The 23,190-nt window shown below is 48.6% G+C and overlaps 3 protein-coding genes across 9 annotated transcripts in view; 2 read left to right on the top strand and 1 right to left on the bottom strand.

Annotated features, from left to right (window-relative positions):
• The window catches only part of BLTP3A (bridge-like lipid transfer protein family member 3A), a 35,510-nt gene extending 21,012 nt beyond the window's left edge, over positions 1-14,498 (top strand). The window contains exons 10-21 of the mRNA XM_075055928.1: positions 68-232; positions 738-880; positions 1,650-1,791; positions 2,313-2,506; positions 3,238-4,787; positions 5,034-5,230; positions 5,757-5,908; positions 6,017-6,164; positions 7,054-7,325; positions 8,200-8,308; positions 8,893-9,008; positions 10,436-14,498. Of these exons, the coding sequence (XP_074912029.1) occupies positions 68-232; positions 738-880; positions 1,650-1,791; positions 2,313-2,506; positions 3,238-4,787; positions 5,034-5,230; positions 5,757-5,908; positions 6,017-6,164; positions 7,054-7,325; positions 8,200-8,308; positions 8,893-9,008; positions 10,436-10,561 (3,314 nt within the window). The 3' untranslated portion in view covers positions 10,562-14,498. The remainder of the gene's footprint in view (positions 1-67; positions 233-737; positions 881-1,649; positions 1,792-2,312; positions 2,507-3,237; positions 4,788-5,033; positions 5,231-5,756; positions 5,909-6,016; positions 6,165-7,053; positions 7,326-8,199; positions 8,309-8,892; positions 9,009-10,435) is intronic.
• A 293-nt stretch (positions 14,499-14,791) lies between these two features.
• Positions 14,792-17,939, bottom strand: TAF11 (TATA-box binding protein associated factor 11). Its single transcript, XM_075055929.1, has 5 exons — positions 17,701-17,939; positions 17,466-17,605; positions 17,034-17,121; positions 16,443-16,539; positions 14,792-15,286 (listed from the first exon to the last, which is right to left on the bottom strand). The coding sequence occupies exons 1-5, from the start codon at positions 17,911-17,913 to the stop codon at positions 15,156-15,158; spliced, it is 669 nt and encodes a 222-aa protein (XP_074912030.1). The 5' UTR covers positions 17,914-17,939; the 3' UTR covers positions 14,792-15,155.
• Positions 17,940-20,185: 2,246 nt separating this feature from the next.
• ANKS1A (ankyrin repeat and sterile alpha motif domain containing 1A) overlaps positions 20,186-23,190 on the top strand; it is a 112,178-nt gene continuing 109,173 nt past the window's right edge. For 6 of the 7 annotated variants that reach the window (XR_012654102.1, XM_075055236.1, XM_075055234.1 and 3 more), the window contains exon 1: positions 20,186-20,413. Coding sequence is in view for 6 of the 7 variants with exons in the window: in XM_075055236.1 (XP_074911337.1) it covers positions 20,205-20,413 (209 nt within the window). In the remaining variant the exon portion in view is untranslated. Of the gene's footprint in view, positions 20,414-22,619; positions 22,673-23,190 lie in introns of all 7 variants that reach the window. The other variant, XM_075055240.1, reaches the window with a different exon arrangement.

The raw sequence follows: 23,190 nt of genomic DNA on the forward strand, positions 1-23,190 counted from the left end.
GGGCACAGGAGGGTTGTGTGTATCCAGGAACCTCATTTTTAAAGCCAGGGTGTTTGCTTTCGTGCAGGAGATGCCTGCAAGCATTGGGTGAGGTACAGTGAAGCAATGGAAACACGGGGACAGTGGGCAAAGAAGTTGGTCAGTGAATTTCAAAGCAAGATCGAGAAGCTTTATGAAGAAATGGACCCTGCATTTGCCAGGACTCCACTTTCCCCCTTCAGAAGGAAACCAGGTAATGGTATTTGATAAAACTCGTACTAAAGCAGGAGATGATAACAATTTTGCTCCATCCAGCAACATCTCTAGTTACCTTTCCCCAATTTAGCAGGCTGATTTCTTGGTGCAGAAATCATAGCACACTAAAAATGATAAATATAATGGCAAAGGAAAGTGGCTATCATACTGAAATAACACTGCAACAAGAACGGACAGACTGCAGTGGTCACTTTCCTAGCTTATTTATTGAGTTGCTCTGTAAGTGAGTGTATAAGGAGTAAATTAAATACTTAAAGCCTGCCTGAAGAATGTGTTCTCTTGCTACAGCGCAGACTCATCTTTCACAGTGGTCTTCCTTCAAAAGTCCTAAGTTTGTTTTCCTGCCTAGCTCTGCCCATCTGTTCCTAATTTGGTGGCTTTTAATTCTCCTCTGTAAGCACATAAGTGTTGGTATTGATGGTTAAGTTTGCTGCAAAGGAGATGAGTAAAACCCTGCTGGTTCTGCTTTTCCATCCCCACAGATACTTCTTTGAGTCCTCATAAAAGTCCCTTAGAGAAAGGCCGTGTACCTCCCACAAGTTTGCCGCGACTCCGGCACCCTCCCTGGAACCGGCTTCGATCCAGCTGTATGGTAGTTCGAGTGGATGACTTGGATGTTCACCAGGTAGGGATTTGAGCAGTGTCTGGAGATGTTCATGTCGTTTTTAAAAAAGAAATTTAATCTGATATGATTGAAATAAATCATGCAAATACTATGTCATCCAAGACAACCAAAACTCTGGCCAGAGAACCCAAATGCCATTGTTATGTTGCATGTAAAACTTACAAACCAAGTATGAACTGCTGATAATTTTCATGTTCAGAGGAAATTGCATGCATAACCACAGAGTTTCTGCACTCCGTGTCTGTTCACATCTAAACTTCCATCAAGTGTTAGGCAGGCCCAGGGTAAAAGATTTCATGCATTTGAGAAGTTAGTGAGGATATGGATTTTTGGCAGAGAAGGAATAAGTCTTATGTCATGCTTTCTGACCCAGGACAGAAAGCATCACTAGACTGGATGAGGCCCTACATCCATATACCCTGTAACCATTGCAAGAGCATAGTTGGTACCAGATACTATGATGAACTCACCAGTATGCTGTTAATCTTGAAGAAAGCTATAACAGATTTCAGTTCTGTTTATTCACATTGCCTAATTCTGATTGTCATGGCTCTTACTAGCAGTGACAGGAGACATAAAGAACTAAATTTCCTCAAAGGAGAGGAGTTGGCAATATTAGCAGGTAGAAAAAAGTTTTATTTTTACTTGAAAGCACAGTATGTTTGATATGTAAATGAGATGGATTGAATATGGGAGACTGCAGGGTTACTGGGACACTTTGTTTTGCCAAATCTGAATTCTGCACAACTGCATGCCATTGTGTTTACAGGTTTCTACAGCTGGTCAACAAAGTAAGAAACCCTCCACCTTGCTTTCATGTAGTAGAAAATTGTTCAAACTTCCCGATCAGGTCTCTGCAATCCATATTGAATTCACAGAGTATTACTTCCCAGACAATCAGGACTTTCCAGGTAATACACCAAGGTTAGCACCTTCTTTCATAAGTTTCTTAAAGAATCAATCAACTCTTAATTCTTTAGGTGTGTTAACCCTGTTACTATTCTCTGGGTGTCCATTTTTGTTTAGTTTTCTGATGTTTGCCTTTCTAATTTTTTTTTTCCTGTGGGAAAGTGGGATAGAGTTTGCCTGGTGCAAAATGTGGAGGCAAAGTTGTGCTTGCAAAGTAACGTATCCAGGAATGTATTGAAGGAGCTAATATCTACCCAGCTCTTGGAGTTCTGCCCTATTGATTAGCAGTGGAGTCGGACTGTAGGGTGCTTTGGGTGCTCTGCAGTTGGCTTGATGTGAGACCTGGAACACCTTGTTTCTCTGGTGCACCACAGCTTCTCCCTTTCATCAAGAGATCCGTCTTCCAGTGGGTGTTGAAGCCCTCTGCATTGGCATTGTCAGTGCAGGTTATACACTGAGCTGCAGACCACCTGGAGTGCCTTTTCTACTATTATTAATCTGTCTCGATTCTGTTTCATTCTAGTTCCATGCCCAAACCTGTATGTACAGCTGAATGGCCTGATGCTTACGCTGGATACAGCAAGCGTGCTCTGGATAAACCTCTTCTGTCTGGATCTTTATCGCAGCTTGGAGCAGTTCAAAGCTATCTACAAGCTGGAGGACTCGGGCAAGCATGACGAGCATGTCGATGTTCGACTGGATGGCTTCCAACTGAAGGTACTATTCATTTTCTTCCTTTCCCAGTCTTCAGTGTTCCTTTCCTCCCTCTCTGTTGTGGAAGGAACATGAGACCAAGACATAGCTGGAATCCAGAATGAGAAAACAAAACCTCTGCCTTTCTCTAGCTTTCTTCTGTCCACCACTTGTGTTAGTTTTGTTTTGATCTATGGGCAGCAAAACAGGTGCTTGAGTTCTAGTCCTGAATAGGCAGGCAAGTCAGTATTTATGAAAACAGTTTCAAGGAGAAATTGATGGTTCAAGTAGTCAAAAGTTGTTTTCTGGCCTTTGGAAACCCCTATGACTCTCATAGCATTCCCAGTGGGTCTGCTGCACTGATGTCCTATAGTGTTTGTCATTGACTACCTTTGTTAGCAGTCTGTGAGGAGGCTTAAAGGTCTGAAAGTATAATAGGTCCTTGCAGAGAAAGATCAAAGTGGATGTTGTATGTTGAGCTGCTGCATAGTGATGGATGGCGAAAGAACCTAAAATAAAACTCAGTTCAAATTCGCTCGTGTCTGATTCCTCTTCCCTGGTTTCTAAATTTTATTTAATTTTTCAGATAGGGATAAATTGAGGGTCTAGTCCAGCTCTTGGGATTTTAGTAGAGACCAAGACTTCTCAATTGTTTATATATTCCACAGCTGACCTTCCATGTAAATGGCCAGGATAAGCCTCTGTTAATTTCCCTTTTCACCACTTTACTTGTAATGTCTTTCTCCTCTGTGTAGCTTAACATCCCTGTGGAGAAGAAAGTCACTGACCATCAAGATCGTCCACAGAGACTCTGCATTTGCACATCGGAGATGACTGCCACCAACACCCGCCACGCTCCCTTCTGCAGCTGTCAGGACCTCCAGAGCCTCTTCCGTAAATTTGCTGGTTCAGAATTCTTCCACTCCAGCTACACCAAGTTCCCAAGGTCTCAGGACAATTTCAGCCTCCTCCACACCCTTTTCTTGCGCCATGCATATGAGGTGGATGACAGGCCTCAGAAGCATCCAGGCTTTCCCCAGCTACTACACAAAACCTCTGCCTCTGAAGATCTATGGTCTGTGAATTTCACTGACCTTTGCCTGGACTTCGAGGGGGCTGAAAGCTCAAAGGGCAGAGCCCTTAACTTTATTGACCCTTTTCCCCTTTCCATTTGGGCCTGCCTTCCCAAGAGATGGGGGCAAGCTCAGATATCCAAGCGACAGGAATTGGCAGCTGCCGAGTTGAAAATCAAGCCTTCTGCCAGCTTTAGCAATCACTCCAAGAATGAGAACCTTTCCAGAGAACATGGGGTTTGTCAAAGATCAAAGACTGACCAGGATCTGAAGAACATCTACAAGGTCCCAGAAACAATGGATGTCTTGGGAGAATCTGACTGTGAAATTGATGATGGAGTAGATAATAGAGAGGTAGAAGCCTCTGCTGATATCCATCTGCTTGTGTCCTCATCTGTTCATGTCAAAGTTCGGCTCAACCACTACCAATACTTGGTGCTGCTCCGGATGAAAGAAGTGCTGCAAACGCTACAGGAGCAGTTGGCCCAAGATACCCAGGAAGTGACTGGGTCTCCTTTAGATCCCATGTCTGCTTGTGTAGGAGTTATGTTCCATAGTGCCGAAGTGGCCCTACTCATGAACCGCGCACCAGGGTCTGTCTTGGAACCCAGATCCCTTGACTCGGACACAACAAGCCTGATCGAGTCTGAACTCTCACCTTCAGACAGCAAGGAGGGGCTGGCGGCTGAAGAGAAGGAGCTGAAATCAGACACCAGTTCAGAGAAAGGAATATGCAGTACCTCAGAGGTCCCAGAGGACAGTGGGATTGAAAATACCAGTACCAGTGTAACCAGTGTACAGCTGGAGAGACTCCCAAGATCTGCAAGTGATGGAGCTCTGAGTACAGCTCCGCACAGTAAGAGTGTAGAGGAGAAAGTTTTGATAGAGGAAGCACATGAAGCTGTGGAAGCCCTGGTTGCAGAAAGACCAGCAGAGAGCAGAAGCCATCCTCAGAGCCCTCCTGCCCTCCCTTCTAGCCCAACCTCAGACACACAGCCCTTGGGGAGAGGACATGTCACTCTCAATGGCCAGGCAGAACTCATCCCTTTGAAGAACATAGAGGTGGAGCTGTCTAGTGCACTGCATATCACAAAGGATGCCACAAAAGAAGCTCTGCACGTGACTATGGACCTCACCAAAGAAGCCATGTCTATAACAAAAGATGCTCTGAGCCTGAGCCGGGAGAAGATGACCTCCACCATGCAGAAAATGCTTTCTCTCCCCCCAGCCAAGTGAGTGGGCCATCCTCCTGTGCTTCACAATAGCAGCAGCAAGGCTGCAGGGAAGGGGGGAAATGCAGGCTGACTGCTCCCTTTCTTTCCATATCATTTGGATTAGAGATAGGTTAGATCTTCATCTCTTGGGGTTGGTCTAAGTACACTGAAGTCTGACTTGCAAGTGTTCAGAGTCCAGCCCAGTATCTGTATAATCTGGAGGCTAAGCTGTTTACCTTTATCGCTTTTTTTTTTTTCCGGTAGGGATTCTGTGCCCAAAGCAGAAGAGGGAGCAGTGACTCCAGGCGGGGGTGGCAGCAGCCGAATGCGTTTCTTCTCCATGAAGAGGACAGCATCCCAACATTCCTTTGACACCACATCTGTGGATGGGAGCGGCCCCGAGGATGGGCTGTCTGTGGACAGCGATGGCAGTGATGGCTTTGTGATGCTCACAGACTCTGGTAACAAGCGCTTGGCTTTTCCCTCTCCCCAACTCTTATTCACACAAACGAACAATTTTCTGCCATGGGTAACTGAGTTGCTGTGTTTGTATGGAATTCACTTGTGCCACTCCTTCTTTTTGAAGGTCATGAGTAGTTCACCCACAATGGCTCTTTCTGCTTTTATAGGTGCCTTTTCTTTGAGATGAGGAGTATAAATGAGTGGGGAGGGTGACCCCTGCACATCACAGTGGTGTTCTAAGGCATTTGGCCATCCTAGAGCAAGGACTGTAAATGTGGGCAGGTGGGTGGATGGTACCTAGCATTTAGGAATGGTTTAGTAAGGGCTGGTTGGAAGTAGGGTACGCTGAGCATTTCATTGGACGTCTTTCACTTCACCTCTATTGCTTAAATTCATCTGAGGAGCTGGAGAGAGTTCCCTAGAGGATGGTATAGGCTGATAGGGAATGAGGTTCAGGCAGATACTGAGATCGAGACCTAAACCAGAAGAAGAAATAGGATCAAGTTGTTGTTCTTTCCATTTCAGAACCCAGCCTGGACCCTCTTCCTTCAGGGCATCTTCCTCAGGTCCACAATGACACAGGCAGTAGAGCAAGCCTGATGGCAGAGGATGAGGGTGGAGTGTCTCCTGAAATAAACAGCTCGACTTCGCAGAGTGAAGACCCCAGCCTTCAGCTGGTCAGAGTTCTGTTCCTTTTCACTGTAATATTGTGTCTAAGTGAATCTGGAAGTGAACCCTGTGGTTGTGTTTGTTTTAATAAGTGAACTTGTTACCTGCTGGTTTAGGTGTCTGTCCTCGTGTTGAAGATGAACGAGGTGAACTGTGGAATAGAGGCACGAGGTGATGATTTGTCTGTTGCTTTACAAGTAATGAACGTGGTTCCTGAGCAACTGAACAACGTCGGAATGTGGCAGTATCTCCGTGGCTATCTGGGTAAGTCACTGCTCTTGGAGCCTGCTGCTTTTATAGCTGCACTTTTATAAATGGCTTTTTATACCAGCCACCCTCAAGGAATATTGCATTTTAACTGGTACTTCAGTGTTAATGTTTACTGTATTTAGGATTGAACCTGACTTGTGTGTGAGGGAATGTGAATGCTAAGAATCTTTCTGTCAGTGGTTCAAATCTGGTATTTGAAAGATGTTTCCACAGTGCCTACACAGTCAAGCTGTATGGTGCCTAGTAATCATTGACTGGGATTTTTTTAATTGCTGTTAGGATGCATAAAATTAATTAAAAGAGTGAATAAAACTATCTAGGGAAACCCTGAAGTTACTCCTGCCCTGAGAATAATGCTTCTGGGCTAGGGTACTTTCCCAGGGATAAATTTGAATTAAAGAAAAAAGTAAAAACCAAACCAAAACCAACCGAAAAAACCCCACAAACCAACCCAGCTCCAAAAAAACCCGAAACCAAAAGCAACTACAACCCAAAACTTGAAGTGAAAGCATGAGCAGTTCTTGGGACTGTTGATCCTTCCCTTAACAGTACTACCTATGGCCACGAGGGGGCAAAGGGGAATACAAGATAGGTAGTATTGAGAACAGTGGAAAGATGATCAGCTCTGGAGAGCGGAGGGGTGAGTTTGGTGGGGGATGCGTCTGGGAGCTTAAACGGTCTAGTTCTGGTGTTAGTTCCTGTGATGCGGACTGTTGGCCGTTTGAAATTTGGATTCATTTCCTGTGAAGGATGATTTCAGACTGCTGTCATTGTGAACTTGACTCCATTTGGCATCTGACAGCAAAGGGTTTTCAAGATGCTTACTTTGATTTTATACCTTATTACTGATGCCATCTTCTGCAATGAGATCTTTCTGCCATAGCTCTAGGAGATCCAGGTGTAGAGAAGCCTTCAGTCCCTGAAGCTAATAAGACCCAGCCAGAAGTGTGCTTACGTCTTGAAGTAGGACCTAATGCTGCTGTGCATTCACCACTCGCTGTTCAGAATGGCTTCCTTCATATGCTGGTCCACAGTTACACAGCAGAGTTCTTCATGTCCTTCCTTACCAACCTTGGCCCCTTTCTTGAGGATGAAATAATTCCAGAGGTGATCCCCATGGAGATAGAAGTTGTGGATACCAAAATCACATTGAAGGTGAGTGTATGGGGAACCAGAGATTTCCCCCAGGATGGTTGTCTGGGCAGAGCTCACTCGCAAGATTCTGCTTGGGAAAGGATGCTGTGGAATTGCTATGGACTTCTGTAGAGGTCCTGTTTTCCTGATACTGTTTTATTTTGCTTCTAAAAAATGCCTTAGGGATGAACAAGTAACATGATGGAATTGTTGAGTGATCAGACTCTGGAGAAATGGGAGCCTGACATTCAGATTCTTTCCCCAGCTTTGTTGATGACCTGTTCTGCAGACTCAAGGGAAAGAATTAAATACCTCTTTCTCCAAGTGCTTCTGTGAAATGGGGAATATTTAACCTTTTCTGTAAACATTTAGCAAATTACAGATGAAAAACATTATGTAAGAGCTGGTTGATGTTAAGGAGGGGGGTACTGACAGAAGTTCTTGATTAAACCTTTTTGAAAACAATGCTTTGGCTCCACTGACAAACAGGAACCTGTGTTGCTGCACAGCAGCATGAAAATCTCCAGACTAAGGGATATTGGCTTTTTTTGGTTAAGGAATATTGGCTAGGGGTTTGGGTCAGGCATTTGTAGGATGATAACTCTGAGAGCAGCCTTCAGGGTGATGGTAATAGGCCTCCCCTCAATCTTTATTACGGTTATGACAGAACTTGGTTCTGATCTGTGGGAGTGCTTTCTACACAGATTAAGACTCACATGCAGCCTTGCATATATAAAGCTAGGCTTTTCCATATGGTGGGTGACCTTGGTGAGTTCTGGCAGTGCTGCCAATCAGTAATGCTACTCCTGTGAAGGCTGGGGGGAAGGGGAATCCTTTGCAGAGTTGCCAGAGCTCTCACAGCAGTTAATCTTTTCTCTGCTTTGTTTTTTTCCAGGATGACAGCCCCCGGGTATATCCTACCTCCCCCGGCCCTGTTCCTATCACCTTGGGAGTAGATCACGTAATTGTGAAGCGCAGAGATGATGGGGTGTTCTATCTAACAGGTCAGCAACATCAGGAAACTTGTTTTATTCTCCCCTGGCACTCCCCAGGCTGTGCTGGAGGTAGAGTGCTCTGCTGTGCCTGGTGCTGGAGGAGACTGGAATTGAAACGTGATGGTTGCTGCTGGGAAGGGTGGGCTCTGGTGTGTGAGCAGTCCCTACTTCTGTTCTCTGCAGTTACTTCTACCGTATAGTCTTCTGTCTTCGGTGCAAGCATCCAGGTCCTTTGGCTGCTCTGCCGTGTTAATCTCTGGATGTGTGCATTTGTGCCTCTCTGGTTCTTGCTGCTTTTGTTGTTTTGTTTGGACAGCAAATTTGATACCTCAGGCAGAACAGGTTAATACCTAAAACAATGAACTGGCAGTCTGAATTCATGCCTGATGTTTGCTTGAGCTCACACAGTCAGGACAGAGTACTGCTCTTCCCTTGCTTTAGTTTCTCCATTTTAAAATGGGAATGAGATTATTTTTTTCCCCTCTTTAAAAAGGGAAGAGAAAAAAAGGAAAAAAGTTAAAGTTATTCTTTTTGTCCTGAGAAGGCTGTTGTATAAATGTCCACACCTGAATGTTTTCCATGCTTCTTTCCAGCTCCGCAAGGGAAGGGCTCACCGAAACAGGAAAAACCTGTGTCAGTTCTTCAGGAACAGAAGGCCCCAGTGGAGTGTGTCTTGGCAGCCCCAGCAGCAGGAACACATGGGCTGCAGGTGAGTCACTGCTGCCTGTTGCTGTCTGGACACCTAGATAGCTGGCAGTAGGCTGGAAAATTAAGTCTTTTGTCTTCGTGTGTTTGCAGTTACTGGTAGGTGTGGTGTGTTGCAGATAGGGAGTGCACACAAAAAGCAGCCTGTAGCTGCTTTTACAGGCATTCTGAGAAGTAAGGATACTTTGCCCAGCATAAACTCTCTTGTTCCCTTTCAGAAATCTGGGTTTGGTGGTGGTTTTTTTCCCTGATTGCTCCATCTTCCTACTGTGTCCAGTTCTGTGTTAGAAAAACAGAAATTGGGAGGTTCCCACAAAGAGAGAGATGTTTTATCAGAGCAGAGTAAGTCTTACAGCCAGGGAGTTTCAGGTTGCTTAAAGCTGCTATTCAGTTTGAACTTTCTTTCCATTTTGATCCATAAGTCTGGAATTCAGGTGACTGGTTTATTTTGAAATATGTAGTGTTCTCTAATTATACTTCCTGTTTGATGCCAGGTCTACTTGATAAATTGATCACTTGCTATGGAAGAATACATAAGGGAGCAATGTGGCTGACTAGGTACAGAACTGGGCTGGGACTCTGGATTCTGTTCATTAGTTGGTGACACGTCACTTCATTTCTCATCCTTCTCTTTTCCATTTAGTGCAGAGACTTTCCCTTCTTCCCATTCATAGCATCTTGTGAAACAGGGCCCTGACCAGAACTGGAGCATATAAGCATCACAGTAGCTTAGCTTCAGTTTATTTTCTGATGTTAATAGGATGAACTTAAGAGGAACAAATGCAAAGGCTAAATTCTTTGGTAAAAATATTTCTGAGAGCCCAAGGAAAAAAACTGCCCTGTGCCGTGAAACTGCAGTGGGATCTCACTGGCATTGTTTGAGGACAGAATTAACTTTGATCATGGAGACAAGAAATAGGAATGCCAGGCATCTGCTTGTTCCAGCTATCATCTTAATTTTAACAAATCTTTATAGGTCTATCAGGACCCCTTGTAAAAGAGGGATGCAGCTTGGAGACCAATTTTTTTTTTTCTTTCCTGCTTTCTTTGTATAATCATCGGCAAGCCAGAATCAGCTAGCCGCTTTGCAGGGAAAAAAAAACCCTTGCCCACTGCAAGTTCTGTCCCTATGCCTAGAAATGTCAAGGGAATGTCTTGGGAGAAAATAGCTGTTACCCATCACTGGCAGTGTGAGCTGACTCTAATGACAGGTACAGAAGTCAGCAGGCATCAGTTGGCAAGGACTTACTCCTGCAAATCAAAGTGGGTCACGTTGTCAGTGAGCTTTGTGTGGTTGTGTCATGTAGTGTAATTAATCTCAAAAGCTCCTGCTTTGGTTTTCTTCTTTGAGCAGATTGGTGTAGTCAGATGTGCCCTGCTGCTTACCTTTGGAAACCCCTGGTTTGTTTTTTCTCTCTTTGTCTCTTATAGTTAAAGGAAGTGCCAGAGTTGCAAAGGGAGCTTCAGACCATGAAAATAGCCCTTGCAGAAGCCAACATGGACAAGGCTCGCCTTCTGCAGGAAATTAGGAAATACAATCCCCTCTTCCAGCTTTGACAGTGAAGGCACAGGCTGCAGCTGCTCAGGAGGAGTGGAGACCACCACCAGCACTAAGGCGGCTAGTTTGATTATATTGCTGCTAAACGGGTCAACCTCCTGGAGACTGATTGCCTCAAAGAATGGAAACCAACTGTGATTGCAAAATGAGCTTGAAAGAGGGGGAAAGGAAGGAAGGCCTGGCTGAGCAACAGGGAAGGAACAAGGAGGAGTTATCTGTTTGCAGCCACATTCCTCTGTCCTGGCAGTATGGTGCTGCCTCTGTCACTGAACCAGGGCAGTGGTCAGCCTACAAACAAAAGGTCAGAAGTTGAGGGGGACACCCCCATGTCCCTTCATCCATGGGTGGTAGTGACAGTGTGCTTTCAGCCTTCACCTTTCACGGTAACATCTGGGGATGGTCTATGTTGGGGTTTCTGCTTCTTTCCACCTTCCTTGTTGCGTTCTTGCCCAGTCATGCATGCCAAAGAACACAGAAAAAGAAGAGTAGTTACTTCACCACATCAGGAGTGGCAGAGAATAGGTATGGCAGAAAACATTGCTCAGAGCTCTGATGTGAAAGCATGTGTACTATCGCATGACAAACAAACATTGGAGGTTGGTGGGTGTGGGAGATGCAGAAGGGATTTTCCCCTCCCTCAAGAACAGGGTCAGGATAGTAAAGAAATTCCTTCAGACTCCTTTTTCCACCAATAATTTATTGTGTCAAGACAGAATTGGTAGTGTATTAGACTTAGTCTAGTTTATTCTTACTTAATCCTGCAATGTTTGGCTTTATTGATGCAGAAACACAAAGGCATTAATTTATTCCATTACAAAGCACTGTTTAAACTTTGTTAAATTTACTGTCAAAGAACAGGGGTGAAGGAAGTTGGTTAAAGTCACAGGGTGAGATGACCTGTGCATTTTCTTTGGGATGCACACTGTGCTCAAACCATTGTATGCCAGAGTTTCACCGGTGAAGAGAGGGAGGGCAGTACTGGCCACCCAAGGAAAAAGCTGTCTGTTCCTACACGGTCGTGGTTTTTTTTTTATTGGGACTAAGCTCTTGCACGGTCTTAACAGGGACGTTGGTATGTGGATCAGGAAAAGAGTGCTGACCAGGCCCCCTTGGGTGGAGGCTGACACTATTAACTGCTCACTGTGGGGTGGAGGTGAAACAGTAGCTGCTGGGTTGAGCATAGTTTGTATTCTCACCTTTTCTGAAGCTGGTTCCCTCAAGAGGAAGAAGTCTCTGTGGTCAGTGACTGACTTAATTTATAAAGAAATAGCATCTACAAGTGTGGAGGGAAAAAAGAAAATCCTGGTAAAATAAGAAGTAAACACTAATTTTAAGAAGTAAAAAAGGAAACATCATTTATGAACTGCAAGAATCAAATTCACTCTGGAAGACAAACTGGAAGGTGGTTTCTTTGCTCTACTAGTCTGGGTAATACACAGTCGATGTGCTGAAGAGAGAAGCTGCTGTAAGGGACAGTTCTGAAGGGAGAAGCTGTTCCAGCAGAGAAGTTGCTCTGATAGAGAAGGGTGTGACTTTCAGCCCCCTCTGTGTTACGAATGAACACCTGTTCCCTCCCCGTCATACATAGCATCTTTACTGTGTGCAGAGTTTGTTGGATTTTTATCTTATTTCAAACTTTGATTTGGATTTTTCCAGATGCATTTGGTATTTGTGTAAATGTACCATTTCTGATGCACAGGCTTCTTAGTGCATGTAAAACAGGTAGCGATTGCCACACACAAAGTGCTAGGAAAAGTGACAGATTATATGCGATGCTCTTTTATTATCAGCTGAAAACTTCACTTGTCTATAAAGGTTAGGTAACTCTTACTGTGTTTCTTAGCTGAACACACTCCCCAAAATGTTAATGGATTTTTTCTGGTTTTTTTCTATGTAAGCACTACTCCACTGAAATTAGTTTAGCTAAAGTAATACAAGATTTTAATCCTGCTCACTATGCAAGGAGCAGCCTCTGATTTACAAGCCATGATGAGTTGAGGCCTGGAAACTACACAAAAGAAAGTAATTAAGTTGCGAGTTAAGTTTGTTTTTCCTACTGTGCTCCTATATACTTGTCCCTTTGCCCAGGTCTAGAGCTGTCGAACACCTCCCCTTAACAGACACTCCTGAGATCATTTTAGTTCTTCTTTAGCTCTAGGGGAAATGGGGACATATTTACAGTGTTAGGCCGGAAGTGGAGGCACTGCTGTCTGTGGTTTGCAGGGAGCCAAGAGTGAATTCCTTGTGGTTGTTAGCTTTCACTTTGAAAAAAGAAGGTATGCAAGAGACGGACGGTGATTAAAACAACTGTCACTTTTAAGATCATCATCTTAATTCTGTGTTTGACTCTATTAGACTGAAGGTAGCTTTGAATAACATTTATTGGAATTAGTCCTTGTACACTAGGTTTGAACAGACAGCCTTGGGGCAGGCTGTACTTCCCGAGTCCAGTATTTCTGCCAAGATCTGACTGACCAGTGCCTACAACCAGGTATGACAGAGGCAGCGAGAGCCTGACCTTCCTTCTAGAACCTCTGGAAGCAGGCAGCCACAAATGAATTAAAAGGAGTACTTGCCTTTGGCAGAAGCATGGGAGCTAAGCTGCAGGTTTCACGCTCACCACCCACTTAGCCTGGGCTAGCTCTGATGGTTGGATGCTGTGACTTCTGCCAGTTGTTCTCCTTTCTCCATGGGAGAGGATTACTCCTCCTCATTCCTGTTAGACAACCTGGCTGTTTTCTCTGGAGCACATTCTGTGACCCATCTGCTGCTCGACACAGCCTTGACAGGACAGATTTGTGGTGCTGCCTGTGATGGAAAATGTACTAGAGCAGCCTGTCAGGCCTGTTCTTGAGAGGAAAATGCACTTTAACTTTTTAAGCGTCAGTGGGCATTTCCTTCACCAATACTGCCTCGTGCATAGAAGAATTCAGAAGTAAAAGCAGGGGTTCTGAAGTGCAAGTTACCTTCTGTAGTAAGTAGGACTCTTGCTATGAGCAGCTCTCATGGCAAGAGAGAAAGGAGGTAACAAAGCATCTACATTATCTAGGCTTGCTGTGAAACAAACCTATATGCGAACAGCTCACTGTAAGTACCATTACTAACTGCACAAAGTCTACACAAGCAAAAGTTGAACTTTGCTTTGTCAAACCTTTGTGCTTCTGTGCTTGCTCCCTCTTCCTGTGTGAAGCAAGAAATACAAGAATGCTTGCCTTAGGTGGAATGCAATGGTATTCTTTTTATTCACTAATTGCTTGAAAATGGGAGGTTTCTTTCTTCGCTTTCAAATTTTCATTACTTTTTGTTTGAGTATGTGTCCAGCTTCATGTACAGCCAGCCTGGGAAATGAGTAAGGTGTAAAGGGTTTTCTCAGAGGTGGTGCCTACTTGCTGTGTTACACAATTCCTTACTGTTCCCTCCCACATGTGCAGACTGAACAGAGCTGGGGCCAGGTTGTTTACAGCAAATTTCTTACTCCAGCCACTTAAGTCAACTGGTTTTGTTTAAGAATTAAAGCACTTCCATTGTTTGTTTTGAAGTACCAGGAAAAAGTACTGTAAAACAAAATCCATGTCCTTTCTATGAGGCATATGCGTGGGAGGACAAAAACTCCCCTATCTCCACTGATGATGATTAGCAAAGTTTACGTTTTAGAGCCTTTTATTTAAGGACTCTTTCTGTTTTATGATGAGAACCATCTTAATCCTTTGTGTAACTACAACACCATCACCCTAGGAAGAGCACACGGCCTCAGCATCTTTTATGTTTAGTTAGAAGTGTGCTCACAGGGGACTACTGTATGTACAGGTGGGTAATGTGCAAGTCTGAACTTGAATTTGAGTTTTAGGCAGTATTGGAACTTTGTTGCAGTATATTTCCACTCATGCATTTATTGGTTCTATGAACCATGAAAAGAAATTAAACTTGTTAACCTCCTTACAGGCTCATGCTTTTTTTTTTTTCCTCCTCTCCTTCCCTCCCCCTTCACTTTCCTAATTGCACTGTTTTCTAGACAGCTCCATCAACCTGGCTTTGGGAAGAACAGCTGAGTGATGACTTCAGAAGCATCAGCTTTCAGCATGCCTTCCCTGGCTTATGCTAATGGAACAATACCTGCCTGAGGCAAGGCAAAGCTTTAGGAACATGTCAGGGTTGGTTGAGACAGATCCCCCTACGTTGAATCACACAAACACCATTACACAATTAGTATTTCCCAGCAAGACTAAGAATACCATAACAAGTTTAATGTACAATAAAAAGACACACTTCTGTACAGAGACACCACTACATCTGTGCCAGCAGAAAGTATGACCCTGGTGGGTGAATACACTGAAGACCTTGAGCGTTCTTATCCCTGCTCTGTTGAAGCAGAGGGAGCCCAAGCCTCCAGGTCAGGGATTTGGCTCCTGCCCATTTCTGCACCACGCTCAGATGAATGCCAGACTCCAGCAGTGATGGCAGGAAGCCTGCCTGCAGTCACTTAAGTCTACAAACAATGCTCCCGAAGGAGCTTCAGTCTTGTAGCTCTGCTGTAGCTGTTGTGAGGTTCACAACCGGGAACTTGTTTTAACTTCTGTCTTCTCTTGGGACATTTCAGTGGAAGATGATCTTTTTATACTTGGAGTTGGGGATCTGTCCTCGTGACTTAAGCCTCCTGACCGCCTCTCGCATGTGTTTGGGCTGCAGAGGTGGCAGCTCTCCCCACTTCTCACAGACATCCAGTGCTAAACAATACAAATGAAAGAGTTCACAGGGCAGGGCACCTAAGCTTAGCCAGTCTCTTACTGTTGAAGCTTTATTTTAAAGGCAACAGGTAACACTTTTGTTTAGGGTTTACAGCTCGCATTTTGTTAATACACGAGAATGAAACTGCTTTGTGTGCATCTCCCAGACAACTCCCAGACAAAAAGTCAGTCCTAGGGTCATCAATACTGGACCAGAATAAACTGCTTTTTAAACCACTCAGCTACTATGGACTATGCTGGTTTGAGCCACATGAGAACTTATGATCTTAAACTGCCTGCCCTAAAGCCAGCCCTAGGCTAGGTGGGTGTTCTGAGGTGGTAGCACACAGCAGTGACAAAAAGGTACAGCCTACAGCGGACGTACAGGCCAGTTTCTTTTCTATCATTTACAGTAAGTATTATTCACACCTCCTGCCAAGGACCTGAAGCAATTAACAACATGAAACAATTAATGACAGCAGTGAAGCTGCTTACCCAAACCACCTCAGGCAAGACACAGCACTGCAGAGACAGCAGCAAAACTGCATCACCCCAGTAACGGTGATCCCCGCACATATAGGCCATGTTTTGTGCGGCAAGTCTATACGAACTGGTTGGCATCAAAACCAGTAGCACTTCCTCCTCCAGCCCAAGCAGAGCAGGGGCACAGCTGGGCCAGCCTCCCACCCCCTGTCCCAAAGAGATTGCTGCTCATCCCATAAAGGAAGAATCTTACTATTTAAGAGGCTTAAATAAGTCATTTCCCTCTGGACTGAGTTTGTCCATGGCAGTACTAACAAAAGACCCTTACTGCCCTCTTGCAGCCTGCGCACAGGCCGACTTACAGAGCAAGAATGTGTAAGTGATCCTCTTTAGAGAGGATAAAACAGGAGGTCGGTGGTCACCAACCTCTGCTGACTCATGGGCAGCGGTACTGATGGGATCAGAGGGGACTATAGGCAACACCACACTTCACCCGTCTCTTGACTTAGCTCTCAGCTGTAGCCGCCTGCTACTGCTGGAAGGTCCAAGCGCCCCATGGGACAGCAAGACTAGGAGCCCAGAGCATCCAGTCTTGTTCCACATCCTTCTGCTCTGCTGTAAGCAATGAGTTTGGCCTGTATTCTTAACTTTTTACTCAACATTTGCCACTCACCTTCTTCCACCACCTCCCCAACGAAGACCTTGGAAATGCCAGACATGGCGATAACCACGTTCTGAGAGACAGAGGTGCCGGTGATGGACTGGATCAGCTGGACAAGCAGAGAAGGACAGTCAGCTGAGCGAAGTACACACAGCAGCGGTCAAACATTTTAACTCACATTTAGTGCTTTGAGCCTGTCAAATACCAACCAAGGGCTACTGAAATGCACAGAACAGCAGTAACTGAGCCTTAGAAGTAGGTCCTACAGCTTTGGGCACAAGCTGGCTGTCAAGGTTTTAGCTTACCCTCATTCAGCTGCAGACTCTGTACCAGCAATTACATTTCCCTTACGGCCCCCCAGACCACCGTTATTTAAGACAGGCTCCTATTTAAACTGCGTAAGCCACACGAGGCCACTGAGGTAGACTATAATGGGATAACCTGATCTGAAGACAATGGTCTCAGCCACAGGGGCCGAGATGCAGCTGGAGGAGAGCACACTGCAGAGTCAGGCCCAGATACAACCACAGCCAGGCTTAGTAAGGCTCAGCCTGCTTACTCTGCTCAGACTCCATCTGTGGTGAAGCATTATTGAAGTCGTACCCGTTTAATAGCAGCTTTGGGGAAAGCAGACCGGCGATACATCTCGTAACGGTTCAGCTGTTCTTCAGAAAAGGAAGAGACCAGTATTCTGGGGTGGAAAGAATTGATCATTTACAGCAAAAGTAAAAACAAATGTCTTAAGCTCTTCAGGCCGCTGCAACAGTCCTGCAAAGCCCTTCTACCATTCCCAGCCTCCTGCAGTGCAAAACCGAGCCGTGAAGGGAAAAGCGGTGCCAAGTGGCCCCAGTGGTGCCAAGGTTTATAACACAAAGTGGCTGGGCCCGTTCGGGAGTGGGAGGATCTGGGACGGAGCTGCGAACATCGTCAACCGCGGGCTCACAAACAGATTCAACGATTATTGCCGTTTCCGGCGGCAAACCCTCCCGAGCACCAGCCTCCCCAGGTACTGCTGCCCGGCGCCCCGGCACTCACTGCATCTTCTGGATCTCGTCCTCGTCCACTTTGTGCTTCTTCTCCTTCCTCTCCTTCAGTTCCAGCTTCACCTTCTTGGCCGCGGACGGCTGCAAGCTGGGGTCCTCCCCGTCCACCGCCTCCCCCTCCGCGCTCCTCACCTGGGCGAGAGCGCAGGGCTCAACTCGGCGGCCCCACACCCCGGCCGGGCCCCGCTCCCCCCCCTCGCAGCCGGCCCAGCCCGGTCCGGCCTCACCTCCCCGGCCGGCGCCTCCGCCTTGGGCTCGCCGCCCCCGCCGGCATCTCCCGCCTCGCCCTCGCCCGCCACCTCCGCGGCCACCGGCTCCTCCTCCCCCGCCGCCGCCGCCGCTCCATCCCCCGAGGGGGACGAGGCCGCGGGCGGCGGCTCCTGATCGGCGGCGGCGGCGGCCCCGAGCTCCTCCCGGCCCGCTTCGCCGGGATCCGCCATCGCCTCACGTAGCGACGTCGCCTCCTGATGACGCAGCGCTACGGCTGCCGCGAAGGGACGCGCCTCGCCGGCGGCGGGGCGGGGCTTGTCGCCAGGGCAACGGGCCTGCGGCTGCGGGTGAGGCGGGGGGCACTGGGGGGACTGGGAGGGACTGGTGTGGGAAGGGCTGGGGGGATTGGGGAAACTGGGGTGGGAACGGCTGAGGGAACTGGGGGTACCGGGGTGGGAAGGACAGGGGAAACTAGGGGGACTGGGGGAACTGGGGTGGGAAGGGCTGAGGGAACTGGGGGAACTGGGGGGGACTGGAGTGACCGGGGTGCGAAGGGCTGGGGGGACTAGGGGGGCTGGGGGAACTGGGGGAACTGGGGGGGACTGGGGTGACCGGGGTGCAAAGGGCTGGGGGGACTAGGGGGACTGGGGGAACTGGGGTAGGGGGCACTGGGGGAACTGGGATGGGAAGGGCTGGGGCCACTGAGGGAACGGGGGGGGACTGGGGTGGGAAGGGCCGGGGGAGCTGGGGTGTTGGGCACTGGGGGAACTTGGGTGGGAAGGGCTGGGGGCACTGGAGGAACTGGGGTGGGAAGGGCTGGGGGAACTGGGGGAACTGGGGTGGCAAGGGCTGGGGGAACTGGGGTGGCAAGGGCTGGGGGAACTGGGGTAGCAAGGGCTGGGGGGACTGGGGTAGGGGGCACTGCAGGAACTGGGGTGGGAAGTGCTGGTGGCGGTGCAGGGGGACGTGGGTGGCCAGGGGTGAGGGGAGATCTGTGGTGAGCGGGGGGGGGAGGGAGGGCCCTGTGAGAAGCTGGGCTGGCAGCTGCAGCAGGGAAGGAGACTGAGGGCCGGGTGGGTCCCCTTCGGCTGTGGGGGTATTTTGTATAGAAAACAGAGAAAAAACTGAATATTAAAAAGGAGATGCGTTGCAGTGGGGCAGGTCGGGAGTCCACAGCTCAGTCCCTGGGCCCAGATTGAAGTAACCAACAAGCCAGACCTCCTCGAGGTATCACTGCAGGCTTCCCGCTGGTTCTGTGTCTTGGAAGCAGGGGTCAGTTTGGACAGGCTGACATGCGCTCCATCTTCTCCAATGTTTCCTTCTAACAGGGCCCTGCTCCAGCAGCAGGGAGCGAGGCTCAGGCTGGGGCACAGTGTGGGGAAGCCCTGGTGCCCACCTCCCCTCGTCCACCCCAGCCCCTCCTCAGCCTCTGGATCCTCACCCCACTGCTTTGTTTCTTTGTGGGATAATGTTAACATAGGCCTGCGGGATTCATTCTGGCACGCAAAGTCCTGGAGTGCCTTTGGCAAAAGGTGTTAAATATGTGAAATTTCCAGCCATGCCTTTACACATTCTCTTCCTCTGTGCAGTTCGGTGGCCCCAAGCCCCCTGGCAGGAAGGTAATGCTGCATGTGGAGGCCCAAACAAACGGTCCATGGCGTGAGGCTGGTGGTGCTTTAGATGGATGGCGAGGCCCCTGCGTGTCACCTTCTCAGTGTGTGGCACAACACGGGATCGGGACGAGCTCCCTTCACCTCCTTCAAGCACAAACCACCCCGTATCGGGCTTCCCTGAACAGGGGGATCGAAAACTGCCTGAGTCAACCTGCGCAAATCCCCTTTGAGGGAGAGAGCAGCTGTCTGCAGGGCTGATACAGTTAATATTATGTTCAAACGAACCATCTGGCCGCATTTGAATTATTTTTTATGCTAGCTTATAGCGTTATACAGTAGATAACTGCTTCTAACCATTTCACTTCCCGGTGTAGACTGATTCTCGGCGTGCAATGCAAAACACCGTGTTTCCCCGAAGACTTCCCTGTGGGAAAATAGCTGCGAAATTACCTGTGAATATTCATCCTCCCAATAAAGCCGAGGAGGAAAAAAACTAGCAGAGATATTCCTCCTTTATATACATTCCTCCTTTATATGCATCATGCTGTATATACACCCCTGAGCTAACCCCCGTGCATGTTTTACACCCAGCTCTTCCAGCGTATTAGAAATCTGGGAGATGGAATTTGACCAAAACCCGCTCCTTTCCCCCTGCAGCACGTGCTCGAATCCCACTTTTATATTACTCACGCGTTCAAAGGAATAAAAATTAAATAAAACGAGCCAAAAAATGAGGCGGAGTAAAGGGTTAATTGAAAGAGGAACACAGCTGGTGGGGCGGGGGCCTCCCCGCAGGCTCCGCCCCCCCCGCGGACCCCGCCTCCTCAGGCCCCGCCCCGGAAGGCCACTCGGGGGGGCGTGGCTTGGCGGGAGGCGGTGGCGGCGGGCGGCGGCGGCCGGGCCGGGCCATGGGGAAGGAGCAGGAGCTGCTGGAGGCCGCCCGTACCGGGAACCTGCCCGCCGTGGAGAAGCTGTTATCGGGGAAACGCCTCAGCTCCGGCTTCGGTGGCTCCGGGGGGGGAGGAGGAGGCGGAGGAGGCGGCTCCGGGGGGGGAGGCGGCGGCGGAGGAGGCAGCGGGAGCGGCGGTGTGGGGCACCCGCTGTCCAGTCTCCTCAGGTGAGCGCGGCCTGAGGGTGTGGGGTTGTGGGAGTGGGGCTCCGGGCTGGGGAGGGGCTGTAGGGCCGGGGAGGAGGAGGGAGGGGGTGTGGGGAGGGGGCTGTGGGCCTGTTGGGTGAGGGGGAGGCTGCATGGGCTTGGGGGGCTGGTGGGTTGTGGGGCAGGAGGGGCGTATATAGGGTGGGCGGACAGAGAAGGCTGGAGGGCTATGAGGCAGGAGGTGGGGAAGGTAGGGAGAATGTGGTTGGATCCCAGGAGGTGCGGTCTGTGGGGATTTAGAGTTTGGGGGGGGTGTATGGGGATGGGGTGCTGTGGTGCCATGGAGCTGCAATAAGGGTGTATGGAGTGGGGAGATTCAGGGACACAGGGTAGGGGGTGGTGCGTATGGGGCTGGGGGACCTGTAGGGCCATACAGCAGGAGATGGGGTCTGTGGGGCTTGGGGGGGCTGTAGGGCTGTTGGTGAGGTAGGAGGTGTGGGCTTTTGGGGTGTTGTAGGACTGTGGGGCGGATAGGGACACGGAGCTATGGGGGCTGGGGGTGGAGAAGGCAGGAGGTGTGGGGGTCTGTAGGGGTGTGGAGCTAGAAGGCGTGAGCTGGGTTGTGGGACAAGGGGCTAGGGATGTGGGCTGGGGGAAATGAGATAGGGGTTTTAGGGCAGGGAGGCAGCTGTAGGGGTTTGGATGCGCTCTTGGGGTGGAGCGTGTGGGTGAGAGGGCTGTGGGATAAGGGGATGTTAGAGGACTCTGGGGCTCAGCAGTGTGGGCTGGAGCCCTGGGGGACACGGATGTGGGCTGCAGCGCTGTGAGCATGGAGGGACTGAGGAGGCTAGTCCCCTGGGAGTGTGGGCTAGCGTGGGCCAAAGGAGGAGGCGCGTTGGATGGGAATTGAGGGCCAAGGGGATGGGATGAGATGTTACAGCAGACTGTGATGGATGTGGGCTCACATCCATCACACGTGTGGGGGTGAGGATGGGCTGGGAGAGCCCTGGAGGTTTGGTGCTGCCTGTGGGACCAGGGGTGTGAGAAGGCTGTGCTGGAGGGGGCTGGCGGCGGAGTCCCTCGGGCTCGCATGCTCCGAGGCGAGGAGCGGCAGGGGCCGGCAGGCTGGGAGAGGAGAGGAATCTGTCTGGAGCGGGTGCTTCCAGGGCTGGGTGCTCCCTCCCCGGTGGTGGCATGTCCCCCAGGGCTTGGACTGCTGCAGGCTGCCGGGTTGTGGATGCTGCTGGTTACTGTCGGTAGCTGCAGACTGGTGAAACTGGGAAAATGTGATGCGTTTGGAAGAGGACTCTGGGTCAGCAGAGACTGCTGACTCTGAAGCCAGGATGTGTTTAGGTTCTCACAGTGAGGATTGCTGCTGGATTAATTTACTGGGGCAGATGTGCAGCCAGGTGTTCGGCAAGGCATCCTCTCACTGCTCTGGCTCTGTGCATGCTTGGCCTTCCCCAGTAATTTTCATGGCTTGCAGGAATAGTCCTCTGCTCTGGTTCTCAAATCGGCAGTGGCTGGTGGGGTTTAGGGGTCAGACCTGCTGCACTGGGGGCTGCACAAGCAGATGGAGGGCTCAATCATTTGCTTCAGCATTTAAAGTACCATGCTATGTAATTTGTGCTGTTTTGAAGCTCTTAGACCTTTGTTATTTTTTTCTCCTCCCCTTTTTTTCGGCATCTCCCAAGGAAACCACTTGCTGGTGTGTTTCTTGAGTTGCAGCTTTTTGCCATTTCAGCTTATCTGCTGGAAATGCTGCTGTTCCTGTTCCCTGAGCAACTGGTTTATACTAGGACAGGGGGAGGAGATTTGAGTCCAGTGCTGAGTGACACTGTCACTGTGCAACCTGACTATTTAGAGGGATATGACTTGCCCATTTGTGCCCAAATTTGATCCGTTTTTCCTTCATATAACCTTACCAGAAATCTGCTGTTGCACATTGAGCTGAATGGCAGAGACCTGCTGGTGTGGAGAGCTTGTGCTTTCCTGGTGCATACATTTGCTCCTCTGAAATGTAAATCTGCTCTCGGGTCAAACTTTATTCTTCTCTTTTAATATATTAAATACTCTGAAACCTTGTTTTGAGTGGGAGATTGCTCTGACTACTTCAGGCTTGTCTACGTTAGAAGATGGATGTACTTGCAGGGTGTTTAGATAAAGTGGAGAGGGTCAGTTAAGTAAAATACACACCACGAGTGTTATCAGCCTCTTGTTCTAACAGCTCTGCCACACTTTCCGACAATGCGTGGTGATGACGGCGACCTTTTTTCCCTGGTAAGACAACTGCTTGTTATACCAGCTGATTTGTGGAGTGGGCAGGCTGTTTGACGTCTGATCAGCTAGCGTGATTTTTCACATGTAAATGTGGTTTTGTGTGTAGACACGTATCTGAAGGATGGTGAATGTCACAGCTGTCATTCGTAGCTTCTGTGTGCATTAACTTGACTGTCGTAAATGTCTGTCAGTTGACACTGTAATGATCCCTTTCTCCCAGCAAAATTCCCAATCCCTGAACCTTTTTCTCCCTGCTGCTGAGTTACAGTCAGGCTTTTTGCATGTTTATGATAATGGTTCTCATTCTGGAAGTGTGTTGGTGTTCCCAGCATGTTGGGAGTCATGGCAGTGCATTGTTAACTTGCTGTGTGAAATCTGCTGCAGCATCCCTGGATTTACAAGAGTTTGCATGCACACCCCGCGTGGATGCTCGCCCTGAACATGATCCTGTGTGGATCGTGACCTCTCTACCATGTTTGTACAAGCAGTGGCTGCAGTTTTCCTTGATCTCAGTGCTA

This window comes from Buteo buteo, chromosome 23 (assembly GCF_964188355.1).
Source record: "Buteo buteo chromosome 23, bButBut1.hap1.1, whole genome shotgun sequence".
Lineage (NCBI taxonomy): Eukaryota > Metazoa > Chordata > Aves > Accipitriformes > Accipitridae > Buteo > Buteo buteo.

Bases quoted from the DNA above. Each gene is read 5' to 3' on its own strand.
- TAF11 (XM_075055929.1), bottom strand. From the start codon at position 17,913: ATGGCGGATCCCGGCGAAGCGGGCCGGGAGGAGCTCGGGGCCGCCGCC. The intron at 17,606-17,700 runs GTGAGGCCGGAC...GCTCTCGCCCAG, and splicing joins CGGAGGCGCCGGCCGGGGAG to GTGAGGAGCGCGGAGGGGGA. The intron at 17,122-17,465 runs GTGAGTGCCGGG...TTTCCACCCCAG, and splicing joins GACGAGATCCAGAAGATGCA to AATACTGGTCTCTTCCTTTT.